General features: G+C 43.1%; 1 protein-coding gene across 3 annotated transcripts in view; it reads left to right on the top strand.

Moving 5' to 3' along the window:
- trafd1 (TRAF-type zinc finger domain containing 1) overlaps positions 1-22,252 on the top strand; it is a 45,623-nt gene extending 23,371 nt beyond the window's left edge. For all 3 annotated transcript variants that reach the window (XM_085961402.1, XM_085961401.1, XM_085961403.1), the window contains exons 8-12: positions 2,913-3,170; positions 8,566-8,692; positions 9,616-9,943; positions 13,796-13,871; positions 19,756-22,252. In XM_085961402.1, coding sequence (XP_085817528.1) covers positions 2,913-3,170; positions 8,566-8,692; positions 9,616-9,943; positions 13,796-13,871; positions 19,756-19,806 — 840 coding nt within the window. In that variant the 3' untranslated portion in view covers positions 19,807-22,252. The remainder of the gene's footprint in view (positions 1-2,912; positions 3,171-8,565; positions 8,693-9,615; positions 9,944-13,795; positions 13,872-19,755) is intronic.
- The last annotated feature ends 2,918 nt before the right edge of the window (positions 22,253-25,170 follow it).

Below are 25,170 nucleotides of genomic sequence, written 5' to 3' on the forward strand. Positions count from 1 at the left end.
CCCCCCCCCCCCCGCGAAGTGCCGGCTGTGTCCCAAGAGCCCGGCACTTCTCCTCGGTGCCGGGCTCTTTTGCCGGCACTTGCGCTCTTTGAGCGCGCTGCAGCAGGCCCCTCCCCTTTAAGAAGGGGAGGAAGGCCTGCAGTACCGCAGCGTGTGGCGCTGTGGCACGTTGCGCTGCGATTTTCAGTTGCAGCGCCCCAAGAGGGATGCGGGGCGCCTCGAGTAGCGCCGCGCTTCGGTCTGGGGCGCTGAAACTGAATTTGCGGCGGGCGGCCGCGACTCCTTCCGGGGTGGTACTTCCGGCGCCCTGGGAATTTCTAGGCCGAGGTAACATGGTTATAGCCAGATAGGGATAAAAGTTTCAAATGTTTAATTTTGTAATGTTTGACTAATTATTAACCTATTCTACATTATAATGAGTTACTAACACTTTTTAACCTCGAGACTAAGCTAATAAACTGTAGAGTTTGATTGCGATAGCTAAAAATAATTTTGTAAATAAAATCAACTCTTCTAGGTGGCTATATGTAAATGAATTTCAACTCTATCTTTAACTTGAAAACGCACATGGGGAGGAGGGAAGTAAATCAAATCGAGAACTTCATCCAAATAGGGAGAAAATATCTATGAACAAGCCACCATGGACCCTTTCATTTCTCCCCACCATGACGGCCTCCTTTGAACTCCTTAAAGTCCCTTTCCCTTCCATCCAACAAGTGCAAGAGTGCACAGACTTCTTTGTCGCTAAGACTGAGACTATCCATTCAGTGTCCTCTGCTGCTTCCTCCTCTTCCCATTGCCCACCAAGCCAAACCTCCCCCCAAGCATTCCCCCGCCCTAGCCCGGAATCCACATTTCTTTCTAGTTTCTTTCTCATCTCCCCTCAAGTCCACTCTGAGCTCATCTTGTCCATTAGATCCACCTCCTGCACCCTCAACACCACCTCCACTTAAGCTGTTGACCACCCAACTTATCTTTCTGGTCCCCATGCTGGCTCACATTGTAAATAGCTCCCTCTCCAAGTTCTGTTGTCTTCTCTTTCAAAACTAGTGTCATCACCACTTTCAAAAAAAAACCGCCCTCAATCTCTGTCCTAGCAAATTACCACCCCATGTACAATTTCTCTTTCCTCTCCAAAGTGAACACATTGTCACTTTACAAATCCGTGCCCATCTTTCTTGCAACTATCTGAATTTCTTCAATCAGGTTTCTGCCCTTATGAGCACAGAACCAGCCTTAACCAAAATCACAAATGACGTCCTCTAACCATGATGCATTATCCCTCCTCGAACTCACTAAAGTCATTGAAATGGTCAACCATAAAATCCTCCAACGCCTCCCTCCCCTCTGATGCCTAGCTCTGGGACTGACCTTGCTTTGTTTCACTCTTGGCTATCTGATCGTGGCCAAAGCAGCTGCAGCAATGGCTTCTCTTCTGCCCCAGCACTGTTACCTTGAGTCCCCTGAGGATCTATCCTGGGCCCCGCCTCTTCGTTATCTATATGCTGTCCCTTGATGACATCATTCACAGACACCCTTCATCACTTCCTTTAACCCCTTCAGTGTCTGTGTTGTCAGACTGCTTGTCCAATAACCCATCTTTGATGGGCTGTAACTTGCTTCATCTAAACGGTGGGAAGACTGAAGTCATCATCTTTGGCCCCATCACAAACTCTATCCGTGCCACCGATTCCATCCTCCTCCCCAGCCATTATCTCAAGTTAAACCCGACTAGTCGCAGCCTTGGCATCCTATTCAAGCCCAAGCTGAGTTTCCTCTCCACGCAAAGAACACATGCTTCCATCTCTGTAACATCATCCACCTCCACCCCTACCTCTGCCCATCTGTTGCTGATACCCTCATCAGATAGACTATTCCAATGCTAGACTGGCCGACCTTCCATTCTCCACCATCCATAAACTTCATCTGCCCGTATCCTAAACTGCACCAAGTCCCATGCACCCATCACCCCTGTCCTCGCTGATTTACATTGACTCCCGGTCCCTTAATGCCTCTAATTTAAAATTCTTGTGCTCAGGTTTAAATCTCTCCATGGTCTTGCCCCTCTCTATCTCTAAAACATCTTTCAGCCCTACAACAACCCACCCCAACCAAACTCTCCCTTACTCTGACTCTGGCCTCTTGTGCTCCCTCCTGTCTTTGCCCCACCATTGTCGGCCATGCCTTCATGATCAGTCTGCCTCTCCACCTCCCTCTTTTTTCCTTAAGACCCTCCTTAAAACCTACCTCTGGCCAAGCTTTTTGACATCCCTCCTAAATTCTTCTTTAGCCTGTTGTCCATTTTTTGTTTGGTTATTCATCTATGAAGGGTCTTCGGCTGTTTTTCCATGCTAAAGGTGCTATATAAATACAAGTTGTTTGTGCAGTGACATAAATAAGAGGACTGCGAGTGAGTTGTTGAACTCGGGTGGATGTCATGTATTGGGTAGATACCTCTGAGATGGTAAGAAGGTGACTTTACTTGCATCTAAAATAGTGTGGACACTTTTTATCCAGTCCAAACTGAGTATGGGTTGGACAGGGATGGATATTTCCAAAAACACTAGTTGTGCACTTGAGCAAAACAGGCCTGATTGCATGTACACACAGCATTTTTAAAAGGAGGCAATCAAAAGTGGTACTTTTCCTTTCAAAAATACTGGGCAGGCAACCCGAAACCAGAGCGGGCGGTTCAGAATTAGGTGAATAGACACTACCTGGGCGTAATGAGCACTGAACCAACATGGCAGGTCTCTTTTGGAAGGCAAAGACATTTACAAAAACGAATCTATCAGCTAGAAGATGCTGCCTGGTATACAAATAAACTAATGGGGAATATGTTATACTGAAAGTATTCGATGTTTTACCGTTCCTCCCCCTTTGAGGGAATTGATTATAATTGTCTTTTACAGACTGGCTGTAACCCAGTTAGTGCCTTTGCGTCATTCAGTAAAAATACCACACTTATACCGCCACTGCCACTGCAAAGAGTCTCCATTCCCAGGACGAATGATATTTTCTCCCATCGTCACGTGAATCCCGAATTCTTTTCGGAAGACTATTCCCTGCCGTCATATGGTCCAATGGTGGGCTCAAGCGATGGAGATGTCATGATTCCCTGTGAGTTCTGTGGCATAGCGTTGGAAGAAGATGTGTTGTATCATCATCAGGTAAAAAAAAACCATGTACTCTTTGTATTTTACAAACAAGTTCCCAGGCTAAACCATCCTGTCCCACCAGTGATACCTGAAGTGTCAGAGTATTGGGCTTCAAATACCTAGAAGAGTGCACCTCATCTGAGAAGACTTGTTAATTCACATGCACTTAATGTTGTTAAGTACAGTAGCAAAAAGTGTGTAGTTTTCTGATTCACCTGGTTTAATAGATTACATGATATTTCTATCATTTTAAAGGATTTGGTAATGTATACCTTTTAGTAGGATATGTTTATTAGTAATGTATGGTTACAATAAAACCTGCTGCATAAGTCACACCTTCACGTGGGCTTTGTGCCCCTGAGTAAAAGGGTAAACGTTTTATTACATTGATATTACAGCATTGCCTTCAGAAGCAGCAATTCATTTGATGAGGTGGGTTTCCAAAGGGTCAGCTGAGGCAAAGATCAAATGCTGTTTCTGGCAGCATTGGGAGCTGCGGAGCACAATTCTGTTATGATGACTGTGGGCAGGTTCACAGCTCAGGCCCTCAATGCGTTGGTTGCTGTAGTATGCTGCTGGTCTATACTGACCTTAACCCCGCGACATTTATAATAAATACTTTTGAATGTCAAGTGTTGCCTGTCATGATATAGTTGCTGGTTTTAGCCAGTGTGTGGCACTGTAGAGCATGTTTCACAAATCTCTCTTCTAATGTGGCAGCCATTTTCCCTCGTTTTTTTGGGTGTTTTTCACTCAATGATCCCCTTTCCAGCCTTATTACACCTGTGGACCTTAACCCTATGAATTTATTGATCTGATCTGTTTTATAAATTTAATGATTCACTGATGCCGCTGCTTCATTAATTTACTCGTTCCTGCTGCACCAATAATTTAGTCATTTATTGCTGCATCTGCTGTTCCGTTGAATTATTTGTTGGTGTGCCCATTGAATAGGAAGCTGTTAGTTCACTGGTGCCTGCAGCTCCTTTAATTTGTTGACATGTTAGTGTGTCCATTATTGAATATTTGATGTTCTTGCTGCTCTACAAATTCACTGGTGCTCATCACTATATTAATTTGTTGCTGGGCCTGCTGCTCCATTAATATATTTATATGTAAATTTGCCCTTTGGTCTGTGAATTTATGAATTAACTACTGCTCACTTCTCTAATTCATTGCTACCTGCTGCTCTATTAATTTATTGATTCAGCAATGCCTGATGCCCCATTAAATAATTTGCTGGTATCTAATTAGCTGTCCTGTAATGTATCCTTTTGTTGTCGGTGAGTTGCACGGCATGTGATTTTTGTGGGATTAGCGTTCCTTTTGCGATTGCACGGAGTCAAAAACCTAATGCATTTCATTCTAGTTTCTCAGTTTGTTCTGTTAGTTTTTAACCTTCATGTTTTAGTCGCAGCTTCTGGTGTTCAGTGTTTCAGGATGTATTTTTATTGCACTCTGGGAACATCGCGATAAAACTTTTCAACAGTGTAAGAAATACAGCGCCTTTCACGACCACCGGACGTCCCAAAGCGCTTTACAGCCAATGAAGTACTTTTTGAAGTGAAGTTGCTGTTGTAATGTAGGAAACATGGCAGCCAATTTGCGCACAGCAAGCTCCCACAAACAGCAATGTGATAATGACCGGATAATCTGTTTTAGTGATGTTGATTGAGGGATAAATATTGGCCAGGCCACCGGGGGATAACTCCTCATCTCCTCTTCGAAGTAGTGCCATGGGATCTTTTACGTCCACCTGAGAGAGCAGACGGGGCCTCGGTTTAACGTCTCATCCGAAAGATGGCGCCTCCGACAGTGCAGCACCCCATCAGTACTGCACTGGAGTGTTGGCGTAGATTTTTATGCTCAAGTCTCTGGAGTGGGACTCGAACCCACAGCCTTCTGACTCAGACGGGAGTGCTACCCACTGAGCCACGGCTGAAGCACTGATATAGGTCTTGATCCCCGTATGCGTTGCCACAGGAGACTTTGATTGCCCTCTTCTCAAAAGCAGGAGATGGGGATTTATAGACAGCTGCCAATCTACAGAAGCTCCTCTCCGCAGTTACCATCAATAACTCACTGTACGCTATAATTCATTTAGAAGTGACTGGCTGTTCTATGGCATTGATTAGGGATGGTCTGTGATCTGGAGCACAGTTGTGATGGTAAAGTGTTAAGATGGAACTTTGTTTAATGAGACCTATCTCTTTAAGCACCGCTCAGGTACATCTCTGTGAAGAAGCCTTCTAAATAGGTACATTGTGGGGTCAGTTGGAGCGTAACTGCCAAAGGAAATTTCAGTACATTTGGGTACAGGAGGTACAACATCAAAATTTGCATATGATACAAAAATAGAGCACAATTAACTGAACCAGACTGCAAGTAACTTGAGAACATGAACAGGTGAGGAGATTGGGCAGAAAGATATTCGAGTAAAATGAATGCGGAGAAATGTGAGGTGATCCTTTTTGAGAGGAAGAGTAAGAGAACAAAAATACTAAGTGGTAAAACTTTAAACGGAATAAAGGAGCCAAAGCCCTTGAGGGTCAGATACACAAATCTTCAAAAGTGAGAGAAAAAGTTGTTGGGGAAGAGGGTAGGTTATCAAGGTCAGAAGGAAAGAAAGGTAGAGAGATCAGTGACACTTCAAATGATCAGTATATTGACTCAAAGCTTTTATACAGATAGATTCATGTAGTTAAAGCTGTTCCCCTCTGAGTCTGAACAGGGGCCATAGCGTGAGTCTTGGAATTCAGCTGGTTGTGGAAATGCACATACCAATCCAACACGTTGCTTTGGTTCTTCAGCACACGAGCATTTACATAGTTTAAATATTTTGGTGTAATGTGCATATATTTGGTAACCAGCCATTTGTGGGTCCTGTATATCTAATTCATACTGCTTTAAAACAGCGATACCATGAATTCTTCCAGAATATGCACTTCTCTGATTCTGCAACTAATAGTGCGATGATGGCTTCTGAGTTTAGCATCTGCTTAATGCTTCATAACCCCTTGATGCTGACTTACATTACTGAAGTAGATTGCAGGAAAAATCCTTGATTTGATGTGTGCTGTATACACAATGTCCATCTATTTCTATTTACCTATACAATCTATTCAGCTTGTACTATTCTAAGCAACCAATAGATGAGACGTTCAACGGAGGCCCCGTCTGCCCTCGGGTGGATGTAAGAGACCCCATGGGACTATTTTTTTGAATAAGCGCAGGAGAGTTCTCCCGATGTACTGACCAACATTTATCCCTGAACCAACATCAGAAGCCGATTATCTGGTCATTGTTTCATTGCTGTTTGTGGGAGCTTACTGTGCAAATTGGCTGCTGCGATTCCTACATTACAACTATGACTACATTTCAAAAGTACTGAATTGGCTGCAAAGTACTTTGGGACATTGAGTCGTGAAAGGTGCTGTATAATTGCAAGTTCTTTCCTTTCTAGATCCTGACTGACTGCAAGAGGGATTTCAAAACATGTTTATTTGATGATCACTGTATAGTCCAAATTGTGTCAAGTTTAATGTGCGTGCATGTTTAACATAAAGTTTAGAGTAAGAAAAGACCACTTTGCCCATCAAGCCTGCTCCTTCCACACTCTGCAAACATCCAGAGTATTCAACCATCCTCGTATTTTCATTCTCCCCTTGATCTCCCTGTCTTCCAGTCTATATTCTCATTTCCCCATCTCCAATGTCACCCTAGCACAGCAAGTTGTTGACCAATGATGTTACTGATTATCTCAGTCTTTCTTTATAATCACAAATCTGATTCCCAGTTGCCTATTGAAGGAATGAATTGCCTGATTGGATTAGGATGACATGATTACTTGTGGCTTTATATGGCTCTTTTGCTATTTTGGTGTTTCTGAAGAAAAATTGACACTTTGCAAATAGTTACAGGTCACCTGTTAATCAGCAAATGATGCTCAGTCTTTCATAGTGTAAATGCTTAGTTTGAACATATGAGGTGTTGCAATTTGGACTCTTCACCCAAATTTCCCCATCTTCAGTGAATTACAGTTTCCATAAATGGACATGGGTTCCCTTTGATCTGAAACTTCTAATCTTGAGTGCATCGTGAATGGGAGCAGTGCACTTCAAGACTCGCTTTTTAACCTAGATAGTTTTTCACCAGATATTGCACAAATTTCTCACTATACAGTCCTGTTCTCTCCGATAGATGGAAAAATGGCAAGTTTTGGATTTATGCTCACATTACGAATTGACTTTATTACAGGAGTCAAATATATATACAGAAGCTAAAAATGTACAAAACTAGTTGAACTATTTAAAAATTTCTTCTCCAAAGAGTGTTTCTTGTAAACTGGGATACTTCCTGATGTTTGTGGGTGCAGCAACATTTGTGCCTTCCTTTGAAGAAGAGCAGGGGAGTTCTCCCCGGTGTCCTGGCCATTATTTATCCCTCATCCAACATTAAAAAAAACACAGATTATTTGGTCATTATTACATTGCTGTCTGTGGGAGCTTGCTGTGTGCAAATTGGCTGTCGTGTTTCCTACATTACAACAGTGACTATGCTTCAAAAAGTACTTCATTGGCTGTAAAGGGACGCCCTAAGGTTGTGAAAGGCGCTATAAAAATGAAAGTCTCTTTTTCTCCCAGTGATCTTAGAATGTCGTTTGATAATAACCAAAGTTAAACAAAAGGACTGGGAGAGCTAGCCACACTTAAACCATCCAGACTTGGGACACTCCACATCAGAGTGTCACTCTGCCAGTTGTGTTGAAGAAGCTCTGATTCTTTCTCAACAAGCCAGCAAGTATTACAAGAATTCTTTCTATCACCCAAGTGAATGGGGTGGATAGCATTGCTGTATGGAGACAGGGGCTTGAGAAACCGCCTTTTTGGAATTTTCTTCTGGTATGTTGTCTGTTTAATGATTGTGGCAGTCACCAGTGATTGAGCTCCGTCACACCTCTTGGTGGCAAATCTGCATGCATTATAATTTCACAAACCTGAGGTACCAGCCAGACAACCGTGACCTGGTTAGGTTTTGTTCATCGGTAGTAATGTGAAGCCAGCGTCTCCCCTTGAGCTAGCAGCGATTCTGCAGCATTCGGTTTACATCATGGGTAGTAATGTAAACCGAAGCCAGCGTCTCCCCTTGAGCTAGCAGCGATTCTGCAGCATTACGTACTGTTTAAATGGAGGAAAGACAAAATAATTCTTTTTAGAAGCAGTTAGTAAAGTTTCATTTCAAATTCACAATACTTGGTCCAGCTAAAAATCTTAAAGTTTCTGCATTATATCTTTTTATTCAATACCTTTTTAAGCAGCACCGAGGTCTGCTTCTGTCACACATGTAGAAGTACTAAAGAAAGTATCAGTAACCTTCTTGAACTCTGTCTTTTTCTACCTGTTACCAGGATCAGTGTGATTCGCGACCACCGACAGCGAGACCACCTGACCAGGAAGCCAATCAGCCATTCCTAGTCACCAACACCGAGACGAGAGAGCTTCCAGAAGTGCCCATTCGGCGACAGAGACACCAGGGTAAACGCAAGAGTCACCGGTAGCTTTCTTTCACATCGAGTACTAACTAGAAGCCAGCTGCATCCCTACTGGGTGTGGGGGGAGGAGAGGGGGAATCTGAGGAAGAGGCAGCTGGGGCTCCTCTTGCGCAGCTTCTTAATTGCTGTCTGTACAGCAACATTGGGAAGGCCTGGGAACAATTCGACTGAACTATATTGGCCAAGAAAGGCACTGTGGTGCATTAACATGAGGGAGAAAATTGTTTTTACCCCTGCCTACCCCAACTTTAATTTTATCCTCTCCTGAAAGGACTCGATCATCCTGCAGTACAGCTCTTAAGTGCTGGCAGTCCTTCAATACCACACTGAAGTGGTCATTCTTCATATATATGCCTTGACGGTGGGAGTCTGTGGACTGTTTGACCATGGAGCATCCCAGCCAACCTCAATCCTACCCTGGTCCAACTCTCTGTACATGCACTTTACAATGCAGGTCACTGGACAGTAATCGGGAGCAGGAAGTGCAACTTTTTCTCTCTCCCTCCCTCCCCAGCCTAGGGCGCTGATGTCAAACATGCCCTTTCTCCTGCTGTAGCTGAGATCAGCTCACTCTGCACAGACCAAGAATTAAACCTAGTTTTTAATAGTGCGGTACCACACCAGAAGGTGCACGTACCCACTGAATCATCGAGGAAACTGAGAAATGAAATTTAATGAGTTTCTTATCCTTTGTATGAAATGTTTAGTCCTAGATGCCTAACAGAAGAGTAAAGTGGTTGTTGTAGCAGGGTTGATTGGTGCTTCGTGTTCTGCCATTTAATTAAACTATTTACAGCACATACTATGTGTGGCTGCTTAGTAAAGTGAATTTATAAAGAATAGTTTTTTTTTGTCTTAAAACTTGCACTTATAATGCTCTTCGTGACTTGTATTCTGTGAATGCAGGAGATGTCGGACCTAACCATTTTTCTCATCTGGATGACGTTGTCCAACCAAGACCAGCAATTCGACATTCATTAAGAATGAAACCAACAGGAGCTCCAGCAACATTCAGACACGGGAGTGTGGCCCAGAAATCCCTAACAAGCCAAGATACAGAGGCCATCGCCCCAAGTACCAGAATGGTCAAGGTTCCCAACAGAGAAGCATCTGAGCTGAGGAGGCGGGCCCGGAAACCTCTGGAACCGTCAGTGGGCTCCCCTCGTCCTATTGGAGATGTGTTTCCAGAAAGCTACAAACCCATGCTTCCCCACACACATGCTGCTAGACCCAGGTGAAAGTGTGTTGAATACTAGGGGCAAGTAAATGAGCATCTAGATCATTTTAAACAGCATCCTTTTAAAACCCAGTCTAATCACCCATAGCGCATAAATGGATATATTTTTCTAACAATTTGTTGACCTTATAGAAACTAGCTACAGGAATGATTGATAAGCGCTTGTTCCTAATGGGTGGCTGTCATAAGTGCACTTCCCATTGTGTGTCTGAGCCATGTGGACTAAGAAAGCCAGGATTCCTGCTTCTGATCACTGACCTGTGACCCTCCCCACTGAAGAGTGTACGTGTGTTGATCAGGTGAGGACAGGATCAGGCTCTGTTGTGATGCCCTCGGTAAACTAGTCTGGTGACGCTCACTATTTAGACTTGCACATTAAGAATGGCTACCTGGATGGGATACACTTGAGGTGAACTGCACCCAATAAGTTGTATGCCACATGTCAGCATCTTCAGAAGAGGGTTGAAATTTGGAAGAGGGAGTAAGCCCAGGCCCTCTTGTTCCAAGTGATTGGGTGTACATTTTCTTTAGGAACCCCCCCCCTCCAAGTATGATTGTCTTTCACTCGTCCGATTGGGCTGTGTTCAGATGCTGGTTTGCTTATCCCTATGGATTTCATTTCTTTGGCATATTAAGTTTTGATGTTATTTGGTGACGCTGCTCTTTCATATACCACCGTACTGTTGGAGTGCACGCTGGCGCAGGTTTGACCATGATTTCCCTACACAATGCATTGCTCTCCTTGTCCCATGTAGAGGTCTGAGAACAGCTCACTTGTTCACCTTCTCACATGGGGACAGTCCATGAAATAGAAAGCAATGTGTTTGTGCTTCCTTTCCAGTGTAGCACTGAGCTACACACATCCAAAGATCCAAAATTTGGGAAGCCACGGAAGTGGTTAGAGCTTAGGAGAGGAAAAGCAATTTTGATTTCCAGTGATTGTTACCATTGACCCTACAACCCTGCTGGTGCATTTATGTGGACATCCGGTGAGGACGGGAGGAGGAGGCTCCATGATTATCCCCATCCTCAATGATGGTAGAGCTCAGCATGTGAGTGCAAAAGACAAGGCTGAAGCGTTTGCAACCATCTTCAGCCAGAAGTGCTGAGTGGATGATTCATATCGGCCTCCTCCTGAGGTCCCCATCATCACAGAAGCCAGTCTTCAGCCAATTTGATTCACTCCACGTGATATCAAGAAATGGATGAGCGCACTGGATACAGCAAAGGCTATGGGCCCCGACAACATCCCGGCTGTCATGCTGAAGACTTGTGCTCAGGAACTAGCCGTGCCTCTAGCCAAGCTGTTCTAGTACAGCTACAACATCTATCCGACAATGTGGAAAACTGCCCAGGTATGTCATGTCCACAACAAGCAGGACGAATCCAATCCGGCCAATTACCGCCCCATCAATCTACTCTCAATCATCAGCAAAGTGATGGAAGGTGTCATCAACAGTGCTATCAAGCGGCACTTACTCAGCAAAAACCAGCTCACTGATGCCCAGTTTGGGTTCTGCCAGGACCACTTGGCTCTAGATCTCATTACAGCCTTGGTCCAAACATGGACAAAGGAGCTGAATTCCAGAGGTGAGGTGAGAGCGACTGCCCTTGACATCAAGGCGCCCTAGTAAAACTGAAGTCAATGGGAATCGGGGGGAAAACTCTCCACTGGCTGGAGTCATACCTCGCACAAAGGAAGATGGTTGTGGTGGTTGAAGGTCAATCATGACAGCCCCAGGACATCGCTGCAGGAGTTCCTCAGGGCAATGTCCTAGGCCCAACCATCTTCAGCTGCTTCATCAATGACTTTCCCTCCATCATAAGGTCAGAAATGGGGACATTCGCTGATGACTGCATAGTGTTCAGCGCCATTCACAACTCCTCAGATAATGAAGTAGTCCATGCCCGCATGCAACAAGATCTGGATGACATTCAGGCTTGGGCTGATAAGTGGCAGGTAACATTTGCACCACAGAAGTGCCAGGCAATGACTATCTCCAACAAGCGAAAGTCTAACCACTGCCCCTTGACATTCAACGGCATTACAATTGCCAAATCCCCCACCATCAACATCTTGGGGGTCACCATTGACCAGAAACTTAACTGGACCAGCCACATAAATACTGTGGCAACAAGAGCAGGTCAGAGGCTGGGTATTCTGTGGCGAGTATCTCACCTTCTGACTCCCCAAAGCCTTTCCACCATCTACAAGGCACAAGTAAGGAGTGTGATGGAATACTCTCCACTTGCCTGGATGAGTGCAGCTCCAACAACACTCAAGAAGCTCAACACCATCCAGGTCAAAGCACCCCGCTTGATTGGCACCCCATCCACCACCTTCAACATTCACTCCCTCCACCACCGGCGTACCGTGGCTGCAGTGTGTACCATCTACAAGATGCACTGCAGCAATTTGCCAAGGCTTCTTCGGCAGCACCTCCCGAACCCGCGATCTCTTCCACCTAGAAGGACAAGGGCAGCAGGTGCATGGGAACACCACCACCTCCAAGTTCCCCTCCAAATCACACACCATCCTGACTTGGAAATACAATCGCCGATCCTTCATCGTCGCTGGGTCAAACTCCTGGAACTCCCTCCCTAACAGCACTGTGGGAGCCCTTCACCACACGGACTGCAGCGGTTCAAGAAGGCGGCTCACCACCACCTTCTCGAGGGCAATTAGGGATGGGCAATAAATGCTGGCCCACATCCCATGAACGAATTTTAAAAAAGAGATCGCTATGGTGCCTTCAGTGGTTGAATAGGTTGCTGCCACTTACCACCTTGGTTTACACATGAAGCAGGACCATTTGGACATGGAATTGTTACCTATGGAACTGTAAGAATCAGCATCTTCAGGAGCGGGAGAAGATTTGGGGGTTGCAGATTTCTGACGGGATTTGTAAGGTGAGTTTGTATGTGTGCTTGTATGTATTTGCTCACCTTTTGCTTGCTGCTGTTAGAGTGCCTCTTAACCAGTTTTAAATTTATTTTCTACTCCCAAATGACATCCATTCTAAAAGAAGCAGCACATCATCAACCGTAATAATCATCATTATTGTAAGCTGTGAAATAGAGAATCCCCAATAAGCACAAGTAGATACTGCAGGATATTCTGACTACAGGTCTACATACCAGTCCCCATGTGAGTCCATGTACACATGTGTGCATGCATGTCTGAGACCAATATGTTATAGTTTAAACACCTAAAGAATAAATTACTTTACAGAATCAATTATTCTTTAATGGGTTATGCAGCACTTTTCCATACCTGCGCAGATTCAGTTTGGTGCTGAATAGTTCAAAGGACAATTCTTGTGGAAAAGTTAAAAGCCCGTGGTGCCTCGGTGTGCCAAGCCCGTGGTGCCTCGGTGTGCCAAGCCACTGTTCTTTCACCTTGGAAGCCTGGGCTCCAATCTAGTCTTTATTAAAAGGGATGGGGAGAGATGATTGCAGTTTGCAGGCACTCACAAAGATGTTTTGATCAGTCCCAGTGGAAATGAATCAAATTTGTTCTAGGATCATTGTGTGGAAGTTTTTAAAATCTAATTCCAACTGATTAGTCCTTTTCCTACAATCTACAGGCTTTAGAAACTCAAGTTGGTACCAACTAACCATGACTTCTTGATTTATCCCATCCTCCCTCCAACTCTTATCAACCTTGGTGGTGTCCTGCACTATAGGCCTTGGTACTTTGGTTTTTCTCATTGAAAACAAAGATCGCAGAGTGCTCCCTGATTCTGTTCTTGCTGGGTGAGCTTCTCCATTGCACATGACTGGTTTAGTGCGACCAGAATTTACCATTTCATTCTCAGTGTCTTTATAAGATCTTTGTTTACCTTTCAGTCTGAGAACAGAAGGATCTAGGATTTCCAGGAATACAATTCCTGCTGCCTCCAGGAGCAGAGTTCCAGGAATAAAGGTAAGAAACATTTGGAAAGGAAAAAAAATTGAGACTCCGATGAAAGGCAGATGGTAAATATAAAGGGAAGAATTATTAAAGTAAAATATTTAACTCCATGCACTCCTGCTATTGTATGCAAAAAACATTATTTTGCCCTATGGAGGTTTTCTCTTTTCCCCCATAACCCCTCTGATATTCCTGTTTCAAGTTTCTACACATGGCTGAGCGCTATGGTGCCAACAAGGACAAGTAACGCCAGATGGAGTAATACATATCCACCTCATATAAGCTGATCAGGGGTCTTTATAACTGGAAGATTTCAGTATCAGCCAAGCACACGGTATCTTGTACTTTCTGCTTTCCTCCTAAAAGTATCCTGCTTGAGGTACAGTTCCCTGGGCACCATGTGCACTCTGGTATCTTGTCCAAGTGCCTTTTCTTCATATGTGAGCTTCAGCATCAAGTGTCTCGAGGTTATCTGACTGTAAGGAGCATCACAGCTGAGCCTAAGCCTGTTCTCTGCTGCTGTCCACAGACACTTGCACTTCTTGCAAGAGTTGCTGGATAGCAGTCTGGAGCTTTCATTTTCCACATTCATTGACAGTAAGAGACAGTTTTTTCCAGATAACTCTCATACAACTCATTGTCCTTGTTCTGGGAGAGTTGAGGGGGCTAATTCTTCGTCGTTCCTTGAATGTTGGTTGTGTTCTCCTGAAAATCACTGCAAGCCTGCATGTTTTATATCTTTCTTTTCTAAGTCTGTTGCTTTTGGTGTTTTTTTCTTTATTTCTCACTGTCCAGCAGAGCAATTGTCCTATATGTTCTTGTTTTTTTCTTATCTGTTGCTGTAAGTGTCCTGGGACAGTACAGCAGGTTACAGTCAGTACATTATTTCTCAAGGCAGCTTTAAGCTGTAAACTGGCCCAGGATTCTTTCGATCTTGGTGAAATCAACAATTATGGCCCAGAGGCCTTTGCTCAATTGGTGTTTTGATGCAGCGATCCGTTCCTCAGTAGGCTATCGATCCCAAATTAGTCTACCTGTTGGTTTTGATTCTGTGATTAGATGAGTTAACCTGCGTTTGCTGTTCATACCCCATTATGCTGTTTTACCAAGTATTGAAAGCCTGGATTAGCAGGATTTAAGTCCATTCCTTTATCCATCTCCCGTTTCCAGGGTGAGCGTTGCCCTGACAGTTCCTGCTCCGTAGGTCTTACTTAGAACACAAGAACATAAGAAGCAGGAGTAGGCCATTTGGCCATTCAGTAAGATCATGGCTGATCTTCTACCTTATCTCCACTTTCCTGCACTATCCCCATATCCCTTGATTCCCTTAATATTCAAAAATCTATCGATCTCTGTCTTGAATATACTCAACGACTGAGCCTCCACAGCCCTCTGGGGTAGAGAATTCCAAAGATTCACCACCCTCTGAGTGAAGACATTTCTCCATCTTAGTCCTAAATGGCCAATCCTTTATTCTGAGACTGTGACCCCTGGTTTGAGACTCCCAGCCAGGGGAAACATCCTCCCAGCATCTACCCTGTCAAGCCCTGTAAGAATTTTACATGTTTCAATGAGATCACCTCTCATTCTTCTAAACTCCAGAGAATGTAGGCCTAGTCTACTCAATTACTCCTCATAGGGCAATCCCCCCATCCCAGGAACCAGTCTGGTGAACCTTTGTTGCACTCCCTCTATGGCAAGTATATCCTTCCTTAGGTAAGGAGACCAAAACTGTACACAATACTCCAGGTGTGGTCTCACCAGGGCCCTATATAATTGCAGTAAGACGTCTTTACTCTTATACTCAAATCCTCTTGTAATAAAGACCAACATACCATTTGCTTTCCTAATTGCTTGCTGTACCTGTTCACTTTCAGTGATTCGTGTACAAGGACGCCCAGGTCCCTCTGAACATCAACATTTCCCAATCTCTCACCATTTAAAAAATACTCTGCTTTTCTATTTTTCCATCCAAAGTGGATAACTTCACATGTCTCCACATTATATTCCATTTGCCATGTTATTTCCCACTCACTTAGCCTGTCTATGCCTCCTTGTATCCTCCTCACAACTTACATTCCCACCCACCTTTGTATCATCAGCAAACTTGAATAGAACATAGAAAAATAGGAGCAGGAGTAGGCCTTTTGTGCCTGCTCCACCATTCATATTGATCATGGTTGATCATCTATCTCAATACCATATTCCCGCGCTCTCCCCATATCCGTTGATGTCTTTTGTGTCCAGAAATCTATCTATCTCCTTCTTAAATATATTCAGTGACTTGGCCTCCACAGCCTTCTGTGGTAGAGAATTCCACAGGTTCACCACCCTCAGTGAAGAAATTTCTCCTCATCTCAGTCCTAAATGTCTTGCCCTGTATCCTGAGACTGACCCCTCGTTCTGGACCTCCCTGCATCCAGTCTGTCTAGCCCTGTCAGAATTTTATACGTTTCAATGATATTACATTTGGTCCTCTCATCCAAATCATTGGTGTAGATTGTGAATAGCTGACGCCCAAGCATTGATCCTTGCGATATCCCACTAGTTACAGCCTGCCAACGCGAAAATGACCCGTTTATTCCTACTCTCTGTTTTCTGTCTGTTAACCAATCCTCAATTCATGTTAGTATATTACTCCCAATCCCATGAGCCCTAATTTTGTTTAATAACCTCTTGTGTGGCACCTTATCGAATGCCTTCTGAAAACCCAAATACACCACATCCACTGGTTCCCCTTTATCTATTCTGCTAGTTACAACCTCAAAAAACTCAACAGATTTGTCAAACACGATTTCCCTTTCATAAATCCATGCACTGTTATCACATCCTTGATAATTGATTCTAGCATTTTCCCTACTACTGATGTCGGGCTAACTGGTCTGCAGGTCCCTGTTTTCTCTCTCCCTCCTTTCTTAAATAGTGGGGTTACATTTGCTACCTTCCAATCCGTGGGAACCATTGTAGAATCTTTGGAATTTTGGAAAATTACAACCAATGTATCCACTATCTCTATAGCCACCTCTTTCAAAACTCTAGGATGTAGGCCATCAGGTCCAGGGGATTTATCCGCATTATAAGTCTCTTCCTTTGATCTAATACTATCTTTAACTTCTCTTGCTAGCCAAGGTTGGGCCACTTTTCCTGTGGGGTTTTGTGCCTTAAAGGAATATGTAAATTATGTATTAATTCTTTAAATGCTAGCCATTGCTTGTCTACTGTCATATCTTTTAATGTAGTTTCCTAATCTATCTTAGCCAACTCGGCCCTCATATTTTGCTTTGTTTAGATTTAAGACCCTAGTTTCGGATTCAACTAAATCACTTTCAAATTGAATATAAAATTCTAGCATTATGGTCACTCTTCCCTAAAGGCCCCTTTACAGCAAGGTTATTAATTAACCCTTTCTCGTTGCATAATACTAGATCTAAAATAGCCTGTTTGCCTTAGTTGGTGCCTCAACATACTGATCTGGAAAACTATCTTGTATACATTCTATGAATTTGTCCTCCACACTATTACTGTAAATTTGGTTTGCCCAGTCTATATGTAGATTAAAGGCCCGCATGATTACTGTATTACCCTGTTACATGCGCCTCTAATTTCCTGATTTATACTCTGTCCTACATTACAACTACTGTTTGGGGGCCTATAAACAACTCCCACCAATGTTTTCTGCCCCTGCTGTTTCTTCGCTCCACCCAAACTGATTCTACTTCTTGATTTTCGGAGCTAAGATCCTTTCTATCTACTGTCTTTATCCCGCCCTTTATTATCAGAGCTACCCCGCCTCCTTTTCCATTTTGCCTATTTCTTCTAAAAGTTAAGTATCCTGGAAAATTTAGTTTCCAACCTTGGCCATTTTGCAACCACGTCTCCGTTATGGCTATTCGATTAAACCTGTTAACTTCTATCTGCGCTATTAATTCATCTATTTTGTTGCGAATGCTTCCCGCATTCAGATATAGTGCCTCTAGCTTTGACTTAGTTCTCTTTCCCTGATGTCACCTTAGTCACTGATGCTGTATTACCTTTGTTTACTCTCTCTATCCCTTCCTGACCCATTCTGCATATTTTTTACCCAAAACTCTACTCTGCTCCAGAACCTTGACATTTCTCTCTGCTTTTAAATTTACTCTTTCCTGAATCCTGCTCTCCTGCCCCCACCCCACCCTTCATTAGTTTAAAGCTGTGTCTACTGCCCCAGTTGTTCGGTTCGCCAGGACACTGGTCCCAGCCTGGTTTAAGTGGAGCCCGTCCCAACGGAACAACTCCCTCTTTCCCCAGTACTGATGTCTGTGCCCCATGAACTGGAACCCCTTCCCACACCACTCTTTGAGCCACGCATTTAATTCTCTAATCTGTTTGTCCCTATGCCAATTTGCACGTGGCTCAGGTAACAATCCAGAGATTATTACCTTTGAGGTTCTGCTTTTTAATTTGGATCCTAGCTCCTCAAACTCCCTCAGCAGAACCTCATTCCTAGTTCTACCTATGTCATTGGTTCCTACGTGGACCACGACAACTGGATCCTCCCCCTCCCACGACAAAGGCTGAGGCTCCTCCAGCACTGCACCTGGGGTCCCCTTACCTGCCTGAGTTGCAGTCACACCCTCCTGTCCCTGACCACTACCTAACCTAAGGGGTGTGACTGCCTCCTGGATCAAAGTGTCCTGGTAACTTTCCCCATCCCTGATGCCCCGCAATGTCTGCACCTCAGACTCCAGCTCAAAAACTCTGAGCTGAAGTTCCTCAAGATGCAGGCACTTACTGCAAATGTGGTTGTCCGGGATCACAATGCTCTCCACAAACTCCCACATGCTGCAGTTGCGGCGCACCACCTGCACTGCCATTCCTGTATGACCTTGTTTTATTTAATTAAATTTGTAATTAGGTAACTTAGTTTACAGTGTAGTTTCTTGACTAGCTTAAGTTAAGGGTACTGAAATTAAATATCTACCTGTAACACAAAGCACTACAAGTAGTGTAGACAAAAAGCAACAACTCCTTCCTCCTCTTCTCCAAATTCCCAAATAAAACACTCTGTTCAAGTCCACTCTGTTTAATCCCACTCTGTGCAGACCGCCTTAAACCTTAATCCTCCTTAAAAGCAGGCAATAAGAACTCCATATCAAGAAGCTCAAAATCCATCAGGCTGTCAAATAGCTTGCTGTCATTTGTTGTCTAGGCTTGGGCAGATGGAATAGCCACTGAGCAACAGTAGCAGAGGCTGCAGGAAGCCATGGAACTGTACTCCTGCACTTTCAGAAGAGGGGAGAAAGTTTGTCAAAGTTTCTATTTAATTAATGTTATTTTTATCTTCAATTTTATTCCTTTAAAAAAAAAATTACACTTTTTTAGTAGAAAAGTTTAATTGAACATTGTTCCCAAAAATCAGTGCACTTAAAATATTAGATGAACTTTCTTTGTAATTAAATGTCATATTCTGTTTGCTTTTCCCTGATGGCTCAGTTGTTCCAGTGTGAAATTGAATCATACAGTCCAGAAAGGTGCCAAGTCTGATCTCCAGTCTCTGCTGTGTGAGCCAATCTCAGCCAGGGCAACAGCTACTATGGATCTTGGTGCCCCTGGGCTAAGGAGAGGGAACAATAGCTGTCAGGGTTCCTGCACCTGATTACTAGCCAATGATTCCTGGTGGGAAGTGTGTATATATGGATATTGGGTGCATATAGTGAACAGCTTGATGATGTTCACTGAGCTTACAAGTAAATAATAGCTGCTTTAATGAGCTACCAGGGAACATTGCTGGGCAACAGAACTGTGCTGTTGCATTTTCAGGAGAGTGGTGACATGATTTAAGGGGGAATGTGTTATTAGTTGCCAAGAAGAACCCATGTGATTAAAGTATTCTGTTATGTCTCTTTCTCCATTGCAGCAGAATATACCGAAAACAAGACCAGAAAATGATGGGAAAGAAGAGGAGTGACTAAATAGGACTGAACTACACTCATTACAATGGTGTCCAGCTCCTAAATTATATTTAGCGCTAAAACTCAGGACTTACTTTCTTTTTCCTATGCAAAGAAAATATTTATCCGAGTGTGGTTTAAGTGGTGGTGTTTTTATTTCCTCTTTTAACTCAGTTTTCATTGTGGGGTAAAAAAAAATTGTTTAACAGGAGCTCACTTTTTTTTGGATCCCTGCACCACATAATAACTAAAAAGGCAAACAGACATTTTAATTTAGAGATTTTCTGTGTACTAGAAGGGTCTTGGAGATAAATTGGGGCAAGTTTGCTTACACAGCTGAGCGACTGTTTGAAAAAATCATGAAAAGCCCATTTTGGTACCTCATTCCATTTTAACAGGACATGCTGTGGAAAATTACAACTTGAACAAACATCCCAAGGAGATGTTTTTACCTTGTGTAATCAATTCAAAGCATCACACCATAGAAAAGGGCTAGTGATAAGTTTAATAATCTTAACACATCCCAAACCACAAGCTTGAATAGTACCTAGCCATTACAAGTACCCTAGGGTATAAGGTACAGCCTGAAATTTCTTCCATGGTTCTTGATGTGTACAATTTCTGTTTTATATGTTTATTGAGCGTTTTGGGTGGGGGTGTTAACTGTTAACGGTATCTGTCTCTTTGCCTTTGCTGTCATTTTTCTCATTGTTTGATTTTCTCTTGCTGCTCTGCTCTCACTGCTGGCTCAATCTGCTTCTGCCTGTATCGTGCTCACTCGCTGCCTCTTTCTGCTGTCTTTGTGTGTCTCACTTTGCTACGTGTGTGTCCTTTGCTCTCTGCTTCACTCCCGCGTGCTCGTTCTCTGCTGTCTCACGTGCATTCATTTTTCTCGTGTCTATTTTGTGCAAAATTGCATTATGCAGGGACCACCAATTATGTTGTGGTCAGTACAGATTTATCGAGAAATAATTCTCTGTCTTTCAGGGAAATTTGACATATATATGTTGTGAAAGCTTTAATATATATATTAATCTGCATTTTGAGAGTTGCAGACCCAATCCTATTAGCTGTGATGAAGTGTCTTTTTTAAGACAGCTGAGTGTTTTGGAATCAAGCCTGCTGCTCTGGGCAACTTTAAAAATACAGAAACTGTGGAGGCAATTTATTAGAAATGTATTTACACTTTTAATGGCAATACTTAGGTAATTTGGAAAAGCACGGGGTGGGTTAGAATTGTTATTTAGAACTTTGACCCTTTTTGTTGCTGGAAGAAGTTGGTGCATAAGGAAGTTTAAAAGTAGTTTAGACTGAAAAAAAACCCTAAACTACCCTCTCTTCAGTCTTGCATTGCCTGGGAGCTGATAAATGTACTTAATGAAAATTATACTTTTTTTAAATAAATAGCAGGGAGGGAGGGGTTCAGAAAATTTAAGCGAGGGAAGGTCAAGATCTCAGTGAAGAAAGGTGGTAAAAATGCAAAGGAAACTGAGGGGCTTGCTAGGGAGGGTGAGAAGAGTGAGAGAAAAAAGTTACCAAGTTCAGCCAGGCAATCGGGGCAGAAGGAAGATACCTGTTCAGGAAAGGGATCAAGGGAGGGAGAAGACTTCAGGACCAAGTCATCTCTGGTAAACCTCCTTGTGACCTCTCCTGGGAGCAGCCTTGATGGGAAAGGATTACCTACCTGCCTGTGTGCAGGTAAGAAATGTGGGCCAATGGGGAAAGAGACATTTTAACACAGAAATTTTATTTATATGGGGCCGTAAATAGAAATGAATTGCTCATATAACAGGTTAGATTTGTGGTGTACACTGTAGAATTGCTGGGTATAGTGTAAGCATGCCTTTTGAGCAGTCTTTTAAATGTGTTAAAGTAAATACAATTATTCAGTTAACCAATTTAAGTTAAAGGTGGTCACCCCTCTTGTTTTCCCTTGCAGTAACTCCTGTTAAAACTAGTAAGCTTTTTACTGCCTCTATAGCAGGGAGGAGGGGGATTTGTGTACACTTCTGTTGGTATTTATTATTAGTTGACTGAGGAGATGTCTTATTTAGATTTATAAAATTCAGAGGGGAAAGCTCCTGTTTTGAATGAGAGAAATTTTTGTTCAGTGTGGCTCAGTTGTCAGTCAGTCCTGCCACTGATTCCACAATGGATAGGCTGTAGGACGTTTTAAAACTTTGTACATTGTCCAGTGGTAAAATGTTCTTTCTTGCCATTGTGTTTGCATAGTTTAAAACATCTTTGTTGTAAACTTGTGCTCATTTTAAAATGTAACAGAGAGGTGTGTCTAGAGTTGCTTCTGTTCAAACTAGGTTTCTGACCTTGCTGAGTTCAAAGAGCTATTGTTTGCTCCTAATTCTACTGCCTCTTGCTGTTTGGCCATGTTCATATGGTCAGGGAGACCAGTAAAGAAATGGTTGCTTTACTTAGGCTATATATTTTTTTAAAGTGTTAACCAGATCAGTTCATCATGAAACTGAGAAATTGGCACTTGCCCCTCAAGATGAGGGCACGAGTGGTCATTCCACAGCCCCCTCCTCCAGCTTGTTGGCAGAAAGGCACTGGCAATGGTGGTGGTCACGCACAAGGTTTTGGGTTGGGTTCGGTGCCTAATCTGTCCGGATCAAGTATCAAACTGCAAATCCAGCAACACCAGTACTCTATGCATCCCTCTTTGAATGAGGAAATGTAACTGAGGTATGATGTACCTAACGGTATCTTTTTCTCTTCCATGCCTATAGCTCATGAGGCAACCACTGCTTTTACATTCAGCAGATCAAGGTCTAGCTTGTTTCCACAATGAAGAGCCTTTTAAGATGTGGACAGACCATTAGCCTGACCACCTAACAGTATGTTGCGTATAAAATGTTCTTTGTGATCCATTTCTTCTGTATTCTCCCCCCACCCACCCCTCCAGCGTTCTTGACTCTTAAGTCCCCTGTTGGGTGGAACCACAGATGGGAGGGCTTTACAGCTCTGAGCAATCCACTCGCCAAAGCAACTCAAACATAGAGACTTCTTTTGCTTAATGTGATGCTGTATTAATGGGGAGGGGCCTTATTACAGCTTTGTTACTTTAATTTACTTGATAGTGACATTAATTTCCTGAATATCTAAGATGTAGGAAATGTGGGTGGGAAGTAAGACCTATAGTGTAAACGTGTGTGTATAGAGGTATGTAGTTCTTGTAATAGAATAGTATCTATACCTGTACTTCTTGGATAGGATTGGTGGGAAAATAAGAATGCACTGTTGCAATTCTGGAGCTTGGTAGCAGAATGCCATCTTAGGGGTTGCAAGGAAAGCAGAGCACTTCCAGATACTGGCTAGACTGTTTATTTCAGTGACCCTTTTAATCCTGACTTTGCGTCTCATGGCAGAATTTCCCCCCCCAAATTGCCCCCTACTTTAAAAGCTGATGAACACCTCTTCAGCATGGTGTTCTCTGAACCAGCATGAGTGTAGATGGTACACTTATGTTTGGCTGAACATACTGTGCACACAACCATGCCCACACATTGTGTGGACAGGTGGCAATGTATCCTTTAAATAGCTGAAAGATTCTGTCTCATGCCATCGTGGTTTTCTATCACCAGCATACATTTAATTGATTGTGAAATCTTTTTATCAGCCTCAAGATTTTTTTAATTAGACAACTGTAAATGTATCAATTTACAATATATAATAAAGGAGGTTAAGAAATGGTTAATGACCTGTTTGTGAAATCTCTGGATAGTGAATGCTGCTGGCTACACATAATCCAGGTTGTGATTTGCATCTGACCATACTGATTCCTTGCTCTGTTGACAGCAGTACACGGACGAGGAGCTGTAAACTGACTACTCTGCCCAAATTTCACCATAGCATCATTGCCTACTGTTTAAACCCCACGATGCCATTTATACTTCAGCCTATACTCGGAGTGACTCCCTATTTTCTGATACAATAGCAAAATAGTGCGGATGCTGGAAATCAAAGTACTGGAAACACTCAGCAGGTCAGGCAGCATCGAGGAGAGAGAAACAGAACCAACGTTTCGGGTTGAACTCTTAGTCAGAAGTGGAAAAGGTGAGGGAGGAGAGATTTTTAAGCGGGGCAGGGAGGAACGAACGGAAGGCAAAAGGAGAAGTAATGGGACAAGTTAAACAAAAGCTGGCTCGAGATGATGTGTGGATTGATGATGGCAGCAACATTAACAGCTACCATGTGAGGAAATGAGAAAAAAATAAATACAGGGGCCAATTTATAGTCTGACTGAATTGGCCCCTGTATTTCTTTCTCCTTTTGCCATCATCCCATTTGCCATTCAATCTCTCCTGCCTGCCATCCTATCACAGACTTTCCTCCCCTGCCCCTGCTTAAAAATCTCTCCTCCCTACCCTTTTCCAGTTCTGACAAAGGGTTCGACCCAAAACGTTGGCTGTTTCTTTCCTTGATGCTGCCTGATCCGAGTGTTTCCAGCACTTTGTTGTTCCCTATTTTCTGACTTTAACATGCACCTAAACTTGCTTCCTATTGTCAACCAAACTCCCACAGCTACCCCTTCTACCATGTGATCTTTTATAGCCTCTGAGGTCTTGATCACTGAAAGGCAATTCTCGATTACTTCCTCCTCTCCCTTCCCACTCATTTCTTCTTTTCCCCTCCCCCCAGCCATAATATTTTCCACCATTGGCCTCATGAATTCTTACATGGCTCTCCATTTATCGCGACACTTCTACTGCCCTATTAAATTGCTACCTCCCCAATATTTTCAGTGCCTGTAATCCCAGCAAATCAGCCAGTTTCCTAACCATGTCTCTCTCCCTGTGCATCCCTTAAATCAGAAGGACACAAATGTAAGTGTACTTGGTGCACAACTGCCCTGGTCATCAATTGCCAGATTTGGCTTGAACATATCAAGGTTTACAGTGAGTCACTTTCCTTTGCCAAAATAGTCTTCTATTCCAAAGCCATACTGGGTCATTATTAAGTCTAAGCATGTGGTGCTTTATGACAAAATAATTTCTCAGATGAATCCAGTGGGGAAGTTCCTATGGTAAGTGTGCCTAAATGATACATGGTTAGAATCAGAATTAGGCAGCCATTTATTTGGTTGATCGTGCCCGTGCTGGCTCGGAGCTATCCACTTAGTCCAATTCCCCTGCCCTTTCCATATTTTTCTTTTTTGAATATCCACATCCCTTTTAAAAGCTTTTATGGATTCGGCTTCCCCTATTGTTTCTGGTAGGGCATTCCATGCCCAATAACTTTTTGCATAAAACCATTTCTCCTAAACTCTTACTTTGTTCTTTTGATAAATTTAGTTCCTCTAGCTCACAACATGCCAATTAATGGAAATAATTTTTTCCTTAAAAACAAATGACTTCAGAATAAAA

The sequence above is a fragment of the Somniosus microcephalus genome, chromosome 19 (genome assembly GCF_052327205.1).
Source record: "Somniosus microcephalus isolate GS21.2 chromosome 19, FLI_Smic_1.0, whole genome shotgun sequence".
Taxonomy (NCBI): Eukaryota; Metazoa; Chordata; class Chondrichthyes; order Squaliformes; family Somniosidae; genus Somniosus; species Somniosus microcephalus.